Below are 13017 nucleotides of genomic sequence, written 5' to 3'. Positions count from 1 at the left end.
CTTAGACTACATAGTAGCAGAAGTTTTTTTCTAGACTAAGCTAGATAAGACTATTAGGCCTATTATATACTTTTTAAAAAGAATAAGTTCTGTAGAAAGTAATTATAAAATCTATAATAAAAAATTACTTACTATAGTACACTACTTTAAATAATAGCAACCTAAACTAGAAGGTGCAGCACATTTAATATAGGTCTTATCTAACTATAAGAACTTATAGTACTTTGTAACTATAAAATAACTTAGCTACTAATAAGCCTATTAGTCTAAATACTTATTTTATTTTAATTTTAAGATTACTTATTATCTTAGTTAAGATAAAGAGAAACTAGATGCCTTTATAAAGTAATTCTAAAACATTCTTACTTAAAAAAAAGTGTAAAAGGCTTAACACTAAACTTTACTTTAACTTAAGCTATTTTTAGACCTTAACCTAAATAAAATAAATTAAATAATTAATTAAATTATTACTAATAAGTATCTAAATAATAAATTTATTTAAAAAACTTTAAACCTACTCTAAAACAGCGCTAGTTAGTTAAAAAAGGTAACACTAGCTAACTATAAAAACTAAAATAGTAAGCTATATTACTATAACTAACTTATAATTTTTAATTTTAATAAACTAAGAATTAAACTACTCTAAATTATACATAACTTACCTATTAAAGGACACCTAGGCAGAGGAAAGACTCTTAACCTACTACAGAGAGAGTACTACTAGCCCTGCATGTTCTATACTGTACGCTAATATATATTATGTTGCTATACTTACTATAAAGTAAAGGCCTTTTAAGAAAGATATAATAGCCTACTTAAACTACTTCTAATCCCTAAATAAGCTTAAAAAGACATATTAATTAATTTTATTATAAACCTACTTTTATCTAAAGAGTATATAAATATTATAGTAGTTGTTAATTACTTAACTAAGTATTAATACTTAATACTATGTTTCTTTATAACTGCCTCTAATATAGCCTAGTTATTCTACTAATATGTATAAGTTTACTATAGCCTACCTAACATAATTATATTAAATAAAGGTACACAGTTTGTCTTAGCCTTTTAAGACAAACTTTATAAATAGCTTTAAATTATCTTCTATTTATTTACAGCTTTTTACCTAGAGACTAACAGCTAGACTAAGAATGTAAACACTATAATAAAATAAGTCCTATAAGTATACATAAACTACTAGTAAGATAACTAGGTAAAATAGTTAGCTATAGCATAGTTTAAAGCTAATAACATAATATCTAAATTAACATAAGTATCTTTATTCTTAGTAAACTATAGATACTACCTTTAAATAAGATTTAAACTACCTTTAAATACCTCTTAACTAACTTATTAATTTATATAAGTAATAGACATAAATAAACTTATTAATAAAATTTAAAATATATCTAAATATATTTATAAAAAGCTTACATAGGCTTAAGCTTTTTAATAAAAGTATGTAAACTAATTCTAAACTCTTACCTCTGCGTATGCAGCTAGTAAGAAAGTCTAGCTAGACACTAGAAATATCTAAATAAACTAATAATTAAAGAAACTTAATTAAAAAAACCTTAGCCCTTTTATAGTAGCCTATATAGTTTTATTACATGCTTACTAATTAATTCTACCTAACAGCATAAAAATACACCCTGTGTTCTATGTATTATTGCTGCGCTAAGTAGCTTCTAAATTTAACTATTTACCTAAACAGCTAAACTTACTACTTAAACTTATTATTATAAATAACAAACTAGAATATGTTATAGAAAATGTTAAATAGATCTAGTTTAATAAAAAGAAATGTATTTATAAATACTTTATAAAATAGACTAGATATAATAAACTGTTATAGGAACTTATAAAAGCTTTATAAAAGAACTCTGCAGTAACTTAATTCTATGCTTAATACCTATTTAAACTAAACTTGTACCCTAATAAAGACAACTTAATGCTAGAACTACTAATGTAAAGGATTCCTTTTTTAATAAGAGGGGGGGTACTGTCACAGTATTCTCTCTAGATCCTAGACATAACTATATTAGATGTGTACTAGAGTATTATTAGTGCACGTCTAACATAAATATAACATAATATAGATATAAACTTAAGCATAAACTACCTTAACACTAACTAAACTTAGAATAGGCTTAATTTATACCTAAAGCGCTTAAACTTCTAAGCTAAGTATTTAATTACTAATTTTTTTCTAAACTTTTCTGTTTCTTACACAACGTCTTGTACCTACTATAATACCTTACGTAGTAATTAAACTAGACCTCTGTGAAGCTCTATAACCTTACTCGTGCACAATCGTGACAGCGGGTGATTAAGTGAAGGTCTGAGGTCTTAGGGGAGCGCAAAGGTCATGAGGAACTAGGTTAATTGCGAAGAGAGTGTATCTAGGTGCTTAAATAGACAATAGAGCAGGCATAATATGACAACCACAGGTAGCATATAGGAACCCTAGGCAGCAGTAGCTCATGAACACGAGCATGTGATGGATGTCCGCGAGCTTTGCAACTTCAAACAGAAGGATAGTCAAGGGCGACCACAACTACGCCAAAACACAATATCTCTAAACCAAGTCTTACATATTAGATTCTGAAGCTTATCCTAATCATCTCCTAAAGATTTGTATGCCTTGAAAACACCCAGTTAAACTTTTGCAGGGAAGGGCGATCGGAACGGCCAGACCTTTATACCCGAGTTTCCACTACAACCGCGAACCTATCGGTATTATCCCTCCTCATTCAGTGTACTTGCAAACATCCGTCATGATTTAAGATAGTGTGCCTAGGTCTGAAACAAAAGATTTAGCTGTTCAACATGACCATCTTCTAGCGCTTCCAACCCTACGTAATACAATTTAACTTAACTAAATCTAAGATGTTACGTCTAACTTTCTTAGTACATTTCTACTATATAATTAACATAAGGACTACTTACAAGTTTTAACTATAATAATTAAGAATTATTATACAGCCTACTAACTTAGCAGAAGTTACAATGTAACACTAGAATAAATATAATCTAAGAGAGCTAAAAGTTTATAGTAAATTACTTTTTAGTAGAGCTAGTCCTTGTTTAATTAAAAAGCCTTAATTATCTCTTTAAAAAGACAGTTCTTGTTAAAGTAGCAAGTCCTTCTCTTACTAAAGAAGGCTCTCTTGCAGTTATAGGATGTATACAGGATAGACAGGAAAGTAAGCGCAATTTTAAAAAGCATAGAGTAGAAAAAGCATCCTACTTTTATCTACTATGTAAGAGGATCTATAAATAAGAGGCTGTTATTCTTAGCTATAGTAAAGTTCTTCTACTAAGAGTTATAATATTACTGCAACTCTAAGGTTTTCTAAGTAAATGCTAGTAAGAAGAGAGAATAGTAAATTATAACCTAAAAATATTATTAAGGGCAAAAAGTGAACTGTTTGCATAAGATCTAATACTCTAGCACCCCTCTCTCTAACGTGTTCTTCCTTGTAGCACATAATAGAGTTTTTACTAATTATTACTTAAAAACGCCCCCTTAAACGCCCTTCTAACGCTTGCCTATAGATGTCTAATTAGGTTCTATATTACTAGGAAAAATTAACTTTCTAAGACGTATTACAGACTGTAAGAGGACCTCTCTTAGTTTTATGTTACAATTAACAGTCCTCTTACGTTTGTACAACTCACGTGACCGTAACTATTCACTTTTCTGAGTCGTAGTACGTACGGTTAGAAGCGCTGCCATCTTCCGTGGTCAGATACTCATGCTACTGAATAAAGCCAAAGTATGCATGCATAATTCTTCAAGTCCATGACGCCTCTAGCAGAAGGCTGGGAAATACTGCCGACCTCTTCTAGCTGATGATGCACTTTCAAATTGATGAGGCATGATTGTTTCCAGCGGAGCGTTTGCCATACCTGTCCCCAGGAGCGGAGCCACTCTGCCGCTTGATATCGCTCAATGGGCAATTTCACGAGATTCATCCAATTTATTAATTGTTCAAGCATATTCAATGTAGTGATATGAACAATATTTACGAATACAAATGTCCTCCGATGATGCATCCACTTATTCTTTCACCATCCGCTGGCGTTTGGGGAGTCTAGCCAGCCAGTAAATTCCAAATGTTGCCGAAATATTAAACGCTATATAAATGAACATAATCCCTAAGTTGAGCCACCGGTCCTTGTACTCTATCTTCAACATCTTCAGGAAGTCGTCCGTGCGCGCAGCGTGGCCAACAGTACGTAGTACGTTACGTTTAAGCTTTTCTCTGCCAGTAACTTCTTAATTTAGTAGTACTTTTGTACGTAAGCAGTAAATTAATTAGTAAGTACATAACATAATAGTAACTTCTTAAAATTCTTATACTTTTGTACTTTTTGCAAGAAGTTTTGTTAGTCTAGGTTAAAATTATTCTAGAAGAAGCTTTTTAGCCTAGATAAAGTTCTTTAGAGTAGCTAATTTACTCTTTATAGCCTTATAACATAACTAGTTCTTTTAGAGCTGTAAAGCCTTAATTATATAACCTGCTAAGCAGTTTCTATTAATTATAACTATTTTTTTACCTCTAGAGAAGGCTCTCTTACAGTTGTAGCTTGTTAAGGGTATATAAAGAAAATTAAGGGTAATTTTAAAAAGTGTAAGGTAAAAGTAACAACTAACTTTAAGCTACTAAGTAAGAGGTAATTAGAACAGTAGGAATCCCTTCTTAGCTATAAAAAAGTCTTTAATGTAGCTATTATAGTATTATTAAAGCTTTATTATTTTTTACTGTTTTTTATATAACCTTAAGCTTATAAGAAGGCTTATGTTAACAAAAAGAGTTTGCTTATAGCCCTTATTATAATACTTACTACTAAGGAGCTTACGCTAGTAAAGTTATAAATCCTTTTTTTTCTTATTACTCTTTATCTTTTTATTAATATAGTCTTAAAAAACTACCTTTATTAAAGCCTTAGCTTGCTTATGCTACACTAGGTGCTTACACTAGTAGTTTTTAAACTAAATAAGTTATAATTAAAGGTTAAGAATAGTTGCAACAGCACAGTATAATATAAGCAGATCTATAATAATCTTCTTTTAGTATAAGGTTAGCTTTTAGATCCTAAACATAACACTATTTTTAAAGTAGTAATTATTACTTTTACCTTTAAGCTTCTCTTTTATCTTTGTAAGCTCTGTATATAGGTGCTAGAGGTTAACTATAGTTATCTAGATAAAGCTGTACTTACTGTTACTCTTAAGTTTTTTTATTATAAAGTAAAAAGACTAGAAAAACTTAATAAAATAATTAACCTTTTTTTACTTTTTTTTAAAAATAGTTTTATAAAGAGTAGTAGCTATTAACACATTAGCACTTTATTATTTACATAAAAACTTACTAATAAGCTTTTTTAACTTATAGCAACATAAAAGCATAAAATATATACTATACTAGTGTACTCTGCTGTCCTAGATAAGATTAAAGGTGCTAAAACTCTAAAAAGAATTATTAGCTAAAAGTAAAGCTTAAAAAGTTATAAAGGCTAATTATTATTTATAAAATGCTAGCACTACATTAATAAAGTTGTGCAACTTGCCTATAACACTCTGCTATTAGTATAGCTTAAATTAATTATCTAGAGCAGCTTAGGCTAGAGCTTTTTTAAAAGTAAAGACTCTCTAGCTATATATAACTGCTTTAATAATAATTTAAATTATATAGCTAGCGCAGCAGATACAGTGTTTAGTAGTAAAAGGTAAGTAAAGCTTCTTAGCTAAAGTTATAATAGTTTTTATATTATTATTTAACATATTATTAGCAACATAGTAATAGAATTTAAACATAATTTTATAGTTCTTAAGCACTTTAATAATCTCTAGCACTTAATTCTCTCTAGTGTAGTCTTTATATAAATTATTAAAGCTAATAAGAAGGTCTCTGTGCTAGTAGTTAGCATCTGTGTAAAGGATGTTAGTGTTATAGTTTTAATTTTCACACTAACACAGCTAAGCTAAGGTTTTACTAGTACATACTAAAAAAATAAGCTACTACCCTTAGGCAGAATAAGTAGTTTAGAGAAGTTTATATATTAACACTTAGTGTAATTTTACTATAAGCTAATCTTAGTATTATTTAAATCTCCTGCTTCTAGCGCACTAGACTATTCTAGATATAGGTTAAAAGCGTAGTGTAGGAAAATAGTATAGCGTTAAAAAAGTTAGCGTAGTTTTAAGTACCCTATAAGTTTTAGCTAAAGATGTGTTTTTAAAAGTTTAATTTTAAGAAATAACCTAGTTTATTACTGCAGCTTAAAAAGCTTTTTTCTACTAAACCTTATAAAAAATAATTTTTATAAATTTAGCTACTTTTATTACAGCTTTAAAAAAATTAGCAAAAAGCCTTAAGCTGTTAAGTAGAAGATCTCTACTAGCATTAATTTTATGCTTTTTTTAGAGATAAAAGATAATATAATTATAACTACTAATAATTTTTACAGCTCTATGTTGCTTTTAAAGGTGACATTTTTTGCAAAGCTACACCTTAAGAATAGTGCTGTTATTATTCTTATACACTAAATCCCCTCTATAACACTAGACCTAGGAGACAGGACAATTGCTATAGAGTTAACTTTTATACTTTACTTAATAGCTAAGTCTTTCTAGCACTAGCTTCTTCTTTCTTAGCTAAATATTATCCTACTCTATTATAAAAGAGGCTTTAGAGTTAAGGTGCGCGTTTACTAAGAAATTATAAAAAAATACATCTTTGCCTAGAGCTAGAGTTAGAGTTAAGGGCACTAACAACTTTAAAAGAGCTAACTTTAATTTAGCAAGATAATAAAAGCTAGCATAATAAAGCACCTTAGCTTATTAAAATAACTTTAATAAGCAGAAAGATTAGGATAAGGCTGTACACTTACTACAATAAAGAAATTAAGACATCTAGCTTATTATAATAATTAATAAAATAAGGAGCTTTTCTAGGGCAAAAGTTAACTATTTTTATAAGGGGCTACTTAGCATACTAATTTGGCTACTGTGCTATAAAACGCAAAGTTTTATTTAATTATTACTCTAAAATATAACCTTAAATAAAGCTTCTAACGTAATAGCTAATAGGGTCTAAAAACAGGAGGGAAATCTCCTAAAATATAACCTCTCTGACCTGTACTACAGTACGTACTTAGCAATTTACTGTACAAAAGTTATGTCTCACATTTTGACTACTTTTGTACGCCTCACGTGATTACTACGTTCACGTAGTTACGTTACGTACTACAGACTGTTGGCCACGCTGCGTGCGCGCCAATGGACAGTACTCGCAAAACCAGTAGCATTGTCATCGGACAACATGCCTCCCACGGAGGAGATAAATGGAGCGAGGTATTGCTTGCAGGACATAAAACCAGGAGCCGGAATCTTCAGCAACTCTTTAGCAGAGCATGGGACCTGTTTCCCTACGATGCCTGTAGCAAACATTCCTCGAATGAGATAGGTCAAGGGCGACAACCAATACATAAACGTCCAAAATTTAGGAAGGTCGTTGTAGGGAACTAGAATGCCGCAGAAAATTAGAATGAGGTAGAAGAGCAAGGACCCGATATTGATAATAGTCTCCCGATGTTCCATCCCCACGGTCAGCAAGCAGGAGAAAGTCGAGGTGAATAGTAGGAAGGCCAAGAAAAATAGGAACATGAGTGCTGCACGTTCACGCTCTTCTCCTTGCGGGATATCCAAATTCATGCCCATCGTGTAGTAGAGGAGGGCAAATGCCTGTGCTGACAGAATGATCTGGAATATAGCATCCGTCAAAATTGCGGAGAGAAGAAATGCTTTCCATGAGAAGATCTTGGACGGGCCTTCTCTGGCTTCAAAGATTGCTCTTCGCTCTGTAAATTGGGGGACAGTTTGCTGCATCATGGCACTGAAACTAGTGAAGAAGAGAAAAATGGAAAAGAGCTGCGTCTGCAACCCTTGAAGATCCTCTGGTTCTTTCCAGCATGAGAAAGCAATGACCAATGTGGAACCGCAAGTGAAGAGGAACTTGGCCCACAGGAAGACCGGGTCGCGCCAGTACTCCAATAGCGCGCGTTTGATCAAGATTTAGAGTTGGTTGATGAATGGCGTGGCGAAAAGTGAGAGTTGACTGGCTTTAGACGTTCGATCGAGGACTGAGGTAGAGGCCAGCTGCTCGATTTCCCGTAATAGCTCTTGTTGCTGCGACGAATTCTTCCACTCCTGATGCCATTCGATGGAGCTTTCTGGTGCGGTCGCTTCCATCATCCATTCGGCCGGATTCTCATCTTGTCCACAAGGCCGCGCGCCTTTGCTCTCAAGATATGAGACCATCGTCTCGCACCGAGGCCCAACCTCCCCACAATAGAGAGTTCTTCCACCCTTCTCAATGAGAAGAAGCCGGTCGAACATCTGCAATAAAGTTGACGAAGGCTGATGAATAGTACAAAGAATTCTAGACACCATGATGCGTTAATATATGTGAAGAAGCGCTCGCAAGCTTTTTTAGTAACGTGCATATCATCCACGCAGTTTGACTATCCAGCCCAGACGTCGGTTCGTCGAGGAAGAGGAACAATTCCGGGTTTGCAGCGAGCTCGACACCAATTGTGAGTCGCTTGCGTTGCTCCACATTCAAACATTGGCCGGGTACGCCTAATAGGGCATTTGCAAAAGCCTCCATTTGCAAAATTTCAATTACTTCCTCGACGTGAGCTAGTCTTTCGCCTTTCAGGATGTGTGGTTGCTGGCGTAACCAGTGTGTCCAACCGTTAGTTACGGAGCCTTTTGGAGGCTGTATAGTACAGTTACGGAAGAGGAGGCTGTTACTAACTAACTGTACAGAGGAGATGACGTTAGTGTACAGTTAGGATACAGTAACTAAAGTATATTAAAGTATTATAAAGTAATTGCGCTAAAGCTAAAGATTATACCTAATTAAAAAGTTATAATACCCTTTATAAGATCTATAGTTATTAATCTTACTATTTTAATATACTTTATAAGCTTAGTTAGCTTACTAGTAATAGTGTTGTTATATAACTAATTTTTTTATAGTTAAAAAGACTTTATTATTAACACTAATAGTTAATTTTTTCTTATTATAATAGTCTTTTTAGCTTATAAAAAGTACTACTTACACTTACATACAGTTGCTAAGATTAATAAGAAATTAAAAGTAATTTTATAAAAAATAAAGTAGTAAAGTTAACTTTACTACTACTACTACTTAAGCAGCTAAGTAAATAGCTAATCTCTAGTGTACTTATCTTTTACTAAGAAATTAAAGTAAGAGTCTAACTTATTAACTTTTTACCTTCTTTTTAAGCTACAACCTTTATTATTATAAAAGATAGTAAGGTTAACTAAAAAAGCTTTTTTAAGGCGCTTATTATATAGCTTGCTGTAAGCTACTAAAAGCTTTCTTTATAATATCTCTAGCAACACTACCTTCTTTTTCTTCTTTTCTTTCTTAAAAATCTCTAAGTAGTGTGTATAGATCTTTTAGATAAACAACTTTATATGCTTATACTAAAATAAGTAGTGTTTCTAGTAGTTTTTAAACTAAAAAAGGCAAAAAGACAGGTTAAAGATAGTTACTACATAGTAGTAAAAGATCTTTAGCTCTAAAATAACAGTTTTCTAGTACATAGTAAGCTTTTTAATGCTAAAAGCAACGCTGTTTTTAAAGTAGTTGCTGTAGTGCTTATAAAATAAGCGCTTTTTTTAAGCTCTAAGCTTATTATTAATTACTTATAGGTATATAATTATTTACTATAAACTTTAGTAGATTTAGTGTACTAAAGCTCTAGAAAACATCTTTTTTGCATAGTGTAGTTATAATAGCTATAAAGCTATTATAATACTTATTTAAGTAAAGAACTAAGTTACAGAAGTTATAAAGCTTTCTAACAACTTTATGCTATTAATAGAGCTTAAATTAATCTTAAAAAGCTATATTAGCTAGCTTTTATTTCTATAAGCTTATATTATTACTGCAGATAACTGCCTTAACAATAATTTAAATAGTATAGCTAGCGCAGTGTATTTAGTTGTTGCTGCTAAAGTTAAGGTTTATATGTAAGTTAAGATAATTAATAAGCTAGATGTTATTATTTAACATATTATTTACTATAAAGCAGTAGAATTTTAACTTAATATTATACTTCTAAAGAACTTTAATAATAGTACGTGCTTAATTTATACTAGTTTTGTTACTATATAAGTTTTTAAAGCTAATAAGTAGGTCTTACAGCTAGGTGTTAGCATCTATGTATGCATCTATAAGCTATATAAGCTAAGTTTAATAAGGCTTGCTTACTAATAAAATGCGTAACAACTTCTAGAATTAAAAAAAAGTTAAGACTACTTTACTTATTTAAACTTAACATAATTTTACTATAAGCTTTATATAACATAGTCTAAATCTTCTTTTTTTACTTTATAAAACTATTATAAAGATATTATAATAGTGTAGTTAAAAAAGTAAGAAAAGTGTTAAAAAGACTAAGTTAATTTTAAGTAATAAGACTTTAATATCTAGCTAGAGTTAATTGCTATAGCAACTAATTAGATATAACTACCTAGTTAATAAACACCTGCGCTAGAGCACTCTTCTAGCACAGCGTATAAGCTACCTGCTGCCTTGCTCCTGCTACCTCTGCTGCTGCTATAAAGGGATTTAAAAGCCTCTAAGAGCTATCTAGTAGTACGCTAATGTTAGCATTAATCTTATAAACTACTTTAAGATGCTTTACTATATAAATGTTACTATTAATAAGTTTAGCTACTTTTTAAACACTAGCTTTATAGTAAGCTTAATAGAGCTATAGCTGCTTTTTTTTTTTACTTACCTTAGTAACATGCTGCAGATCTGCACTGTATCTTTACATAAATAACACCTTCTAGCGCCTAAAAAGTTATAACTTATACTTTACATAATATCCTAGCTAATCTGTGCTTAATTTAATGCTAGAACACTATATATTATTTTAGTTAATCTTAAAGGCAATTCTAACATTATAGTAGGCATTATTTAGGTGCTCCTTAGCCTAAGTATCTTACATATGCTTTAAAGGAGTTGCTTCATACAAGAATAGTGTAGGTAGGCTAGGTAAGGCTATGCAAGCCTTCTCTAAGCGTTAGGATAAGGCAGCATGATATATCTAGGTAGCAGAATAGCTAGATAAGGCATGTAAGAATAAGGCTTATAAGAATAAGACCTATAAGAATAGAGCCTGTAAGTTAGTAACACACTAAGATAACTACATTATTAATTAAGATAGAATTAGAACATTATAATAGGCAAAAAAATAAAGTAATGTACTTTACAGGCAAGTTGCTTACACACCTAAGTTGCTTACTTTTACTAAAACCTTACTAAACTACTTTTTTTATACTAATATATTCCTAACTAGCTTAGCAGCCTGCGCAGATAGTGTGGGCGTCTATCTAGATTAATCGCAGACAGAGGGTACGCTAGAGCCCTCTTGTAATTATAAAGAAAGACCCTGCTGCTCTCTACTATAGCTATTTAGCTAAGAGCTACATCTAAGCGCTTAAGAAAGGTCTCTTGCGTAATTACTAAAAAGAAGATCTATTCTAGCAGGATAACGCGCGCATACACACAGCGCGCATAACATATAAATAGCTGTAAAGGCACTATATTAATGTTACTAACTTCCCCCTCTACTTTCTAGACCTTGACCTTATTAAACCTATATAGTAGGCACTTAAAAGGACCCTTTATAGGCTGTACCTTAAAATAGCTATAATAGGCAACTCTACAGAGAAGTAGGATCAGTTCTGTGCAGCATTAAAGGAGGCATAGCAGAAAATACCTAATTTACTAATAAAGAAGCTTATCCTCTTAATGCTGTGCTGTCTACAGGCTCTGCAACAAGCGCATGGCTACTAGACGAAGTATTAGAATTATATAATTAAAATAAGCTATTATTTATGCTTATGTGACTACTTAGGGTGACTATATAATTAATTAAATAGAGGGGGCAGATGTTTAGTGGGGCTTGCTAAATGCTGCCCGGAACAGACTTTTGTCCTAGTACTGTATATACATTCTCCGCGAAATTCTCTGCGCAGGTCTTGAGATGAAGCACCTATCGTTGTAGTCAGCAAAAAATTCGCTGACAAAATTCCAGTGCTTTGACCTTGATAGCTGATGGTAGATTCGTCGCTCACAAAAATGCCTTCGGTGTCGCCCGCTAGAGTTTTCAGCAGAGTGCTATATCCACTCCCCGGCCTCCCTAGTACTACAAGCATTTGCCCGCTCCTCACAACTCCGTCGATTTTTTTGGAGGATATGGAACTTCTTGGGGCGATCCCTTCCAACAATCTTCTTCAGAATCGACCATACTACCAAAGGCGCACTGGCTGGGGTATGGCGATAATCGTGCTTTGAGGTGAGTCCATGAACACTCAAGTCCAAGAACGCAACTCCAAGCTGATTCTTTTTCGAGGAGAGCCCATTGTCTTTGGATCTATAAGAAATTTCCTGGAAAGAATTGTGTTTTGAGCGTTCTTCTATCCTTGGCTTCTCATGTTGTTGCATTTGCTGTGACTTTGTGATGTTTCGATCGTTGATGTCTTCCGCAATCATTGTTTTATGTGCGAGGGTAGTTCTGTTCGAAGCGGACAGCGGTGGTCTTGCGTGATTGTCGACTATGGAGAATTCTACTGTGCCGCAAATTCCAAAATTGTAACTTAACCGGAATGGTTGATGCGGCCATTTGCGACGCGGTTCATTCTTCCGCCCCAACCTAGTGGATGACTCTTGCCACGCAGCTGTGCCGCGCTGCGTGTCGGCGCAACTGCCAGTGGCTTTTCAGGATGAATCAATGTTCCACAGCATCGGGGTCAGAAATTCAATGAAACGCTGGTGCAAGCGCCAGTAACTCAAGACAATGTTGTAAGAAAAGAGCGAAAGATTATGTTGGGAGACCAACGAGGGTGGCTTGAGCTTCCCTGCTAGCAATGCTGCATGCTGTAGCACACAGTTCTCGAGT

The 13017-nt window shown here is 32.8% G+C and overlaps 1 protein-coding gene across 1 annotated transcript; it reads right to left on the bottom strand.

Annotated features, from left to right (window-relative positions):
- Positions 1-7255: 7255 nt before the first annotated feature.
- BDR25DRAFT_321393 (uncharacterized protein) lies at positions 7256-8678 on the bottom strand (the record flags this gene model as incomplete). Its single annotated transcript, XM_033691962.1, has 3 exons — positions 7256-8056; positions 8153-8450; positions 8509-8678. The coding sequence occupies 3 exons, from the start codon at positions 8676-8678 to the stop codon at positions 7256-7258; spliced, it is 1269 nt and encodes a 422-aa protein (XP_033555237.1).
- Positions 8679-13017: the final 4339 nt, after the last annotated feature.

This window comes from Lindgomyces ingoldianus (assembly GCF_010093535.1).
Source record: "Lindgomyces ingoldianus strain ATCC 200398 unplaced genomic scaffold BDR25scaffold_1, whole genome shotgun sequence".
In the NCBI taxonomy this organism is placed as follows: domain Eukaryota; kingdom Fungi; phylum Ascomycota; class Dothideomycetes; order Pleosporales; family Lindgomycetaceae; genus Lindgomyces; species Lindgomyces ingoldianus.
This window is presented reverse-complemented; position numbering and strand designations above follow the sequence as displayed.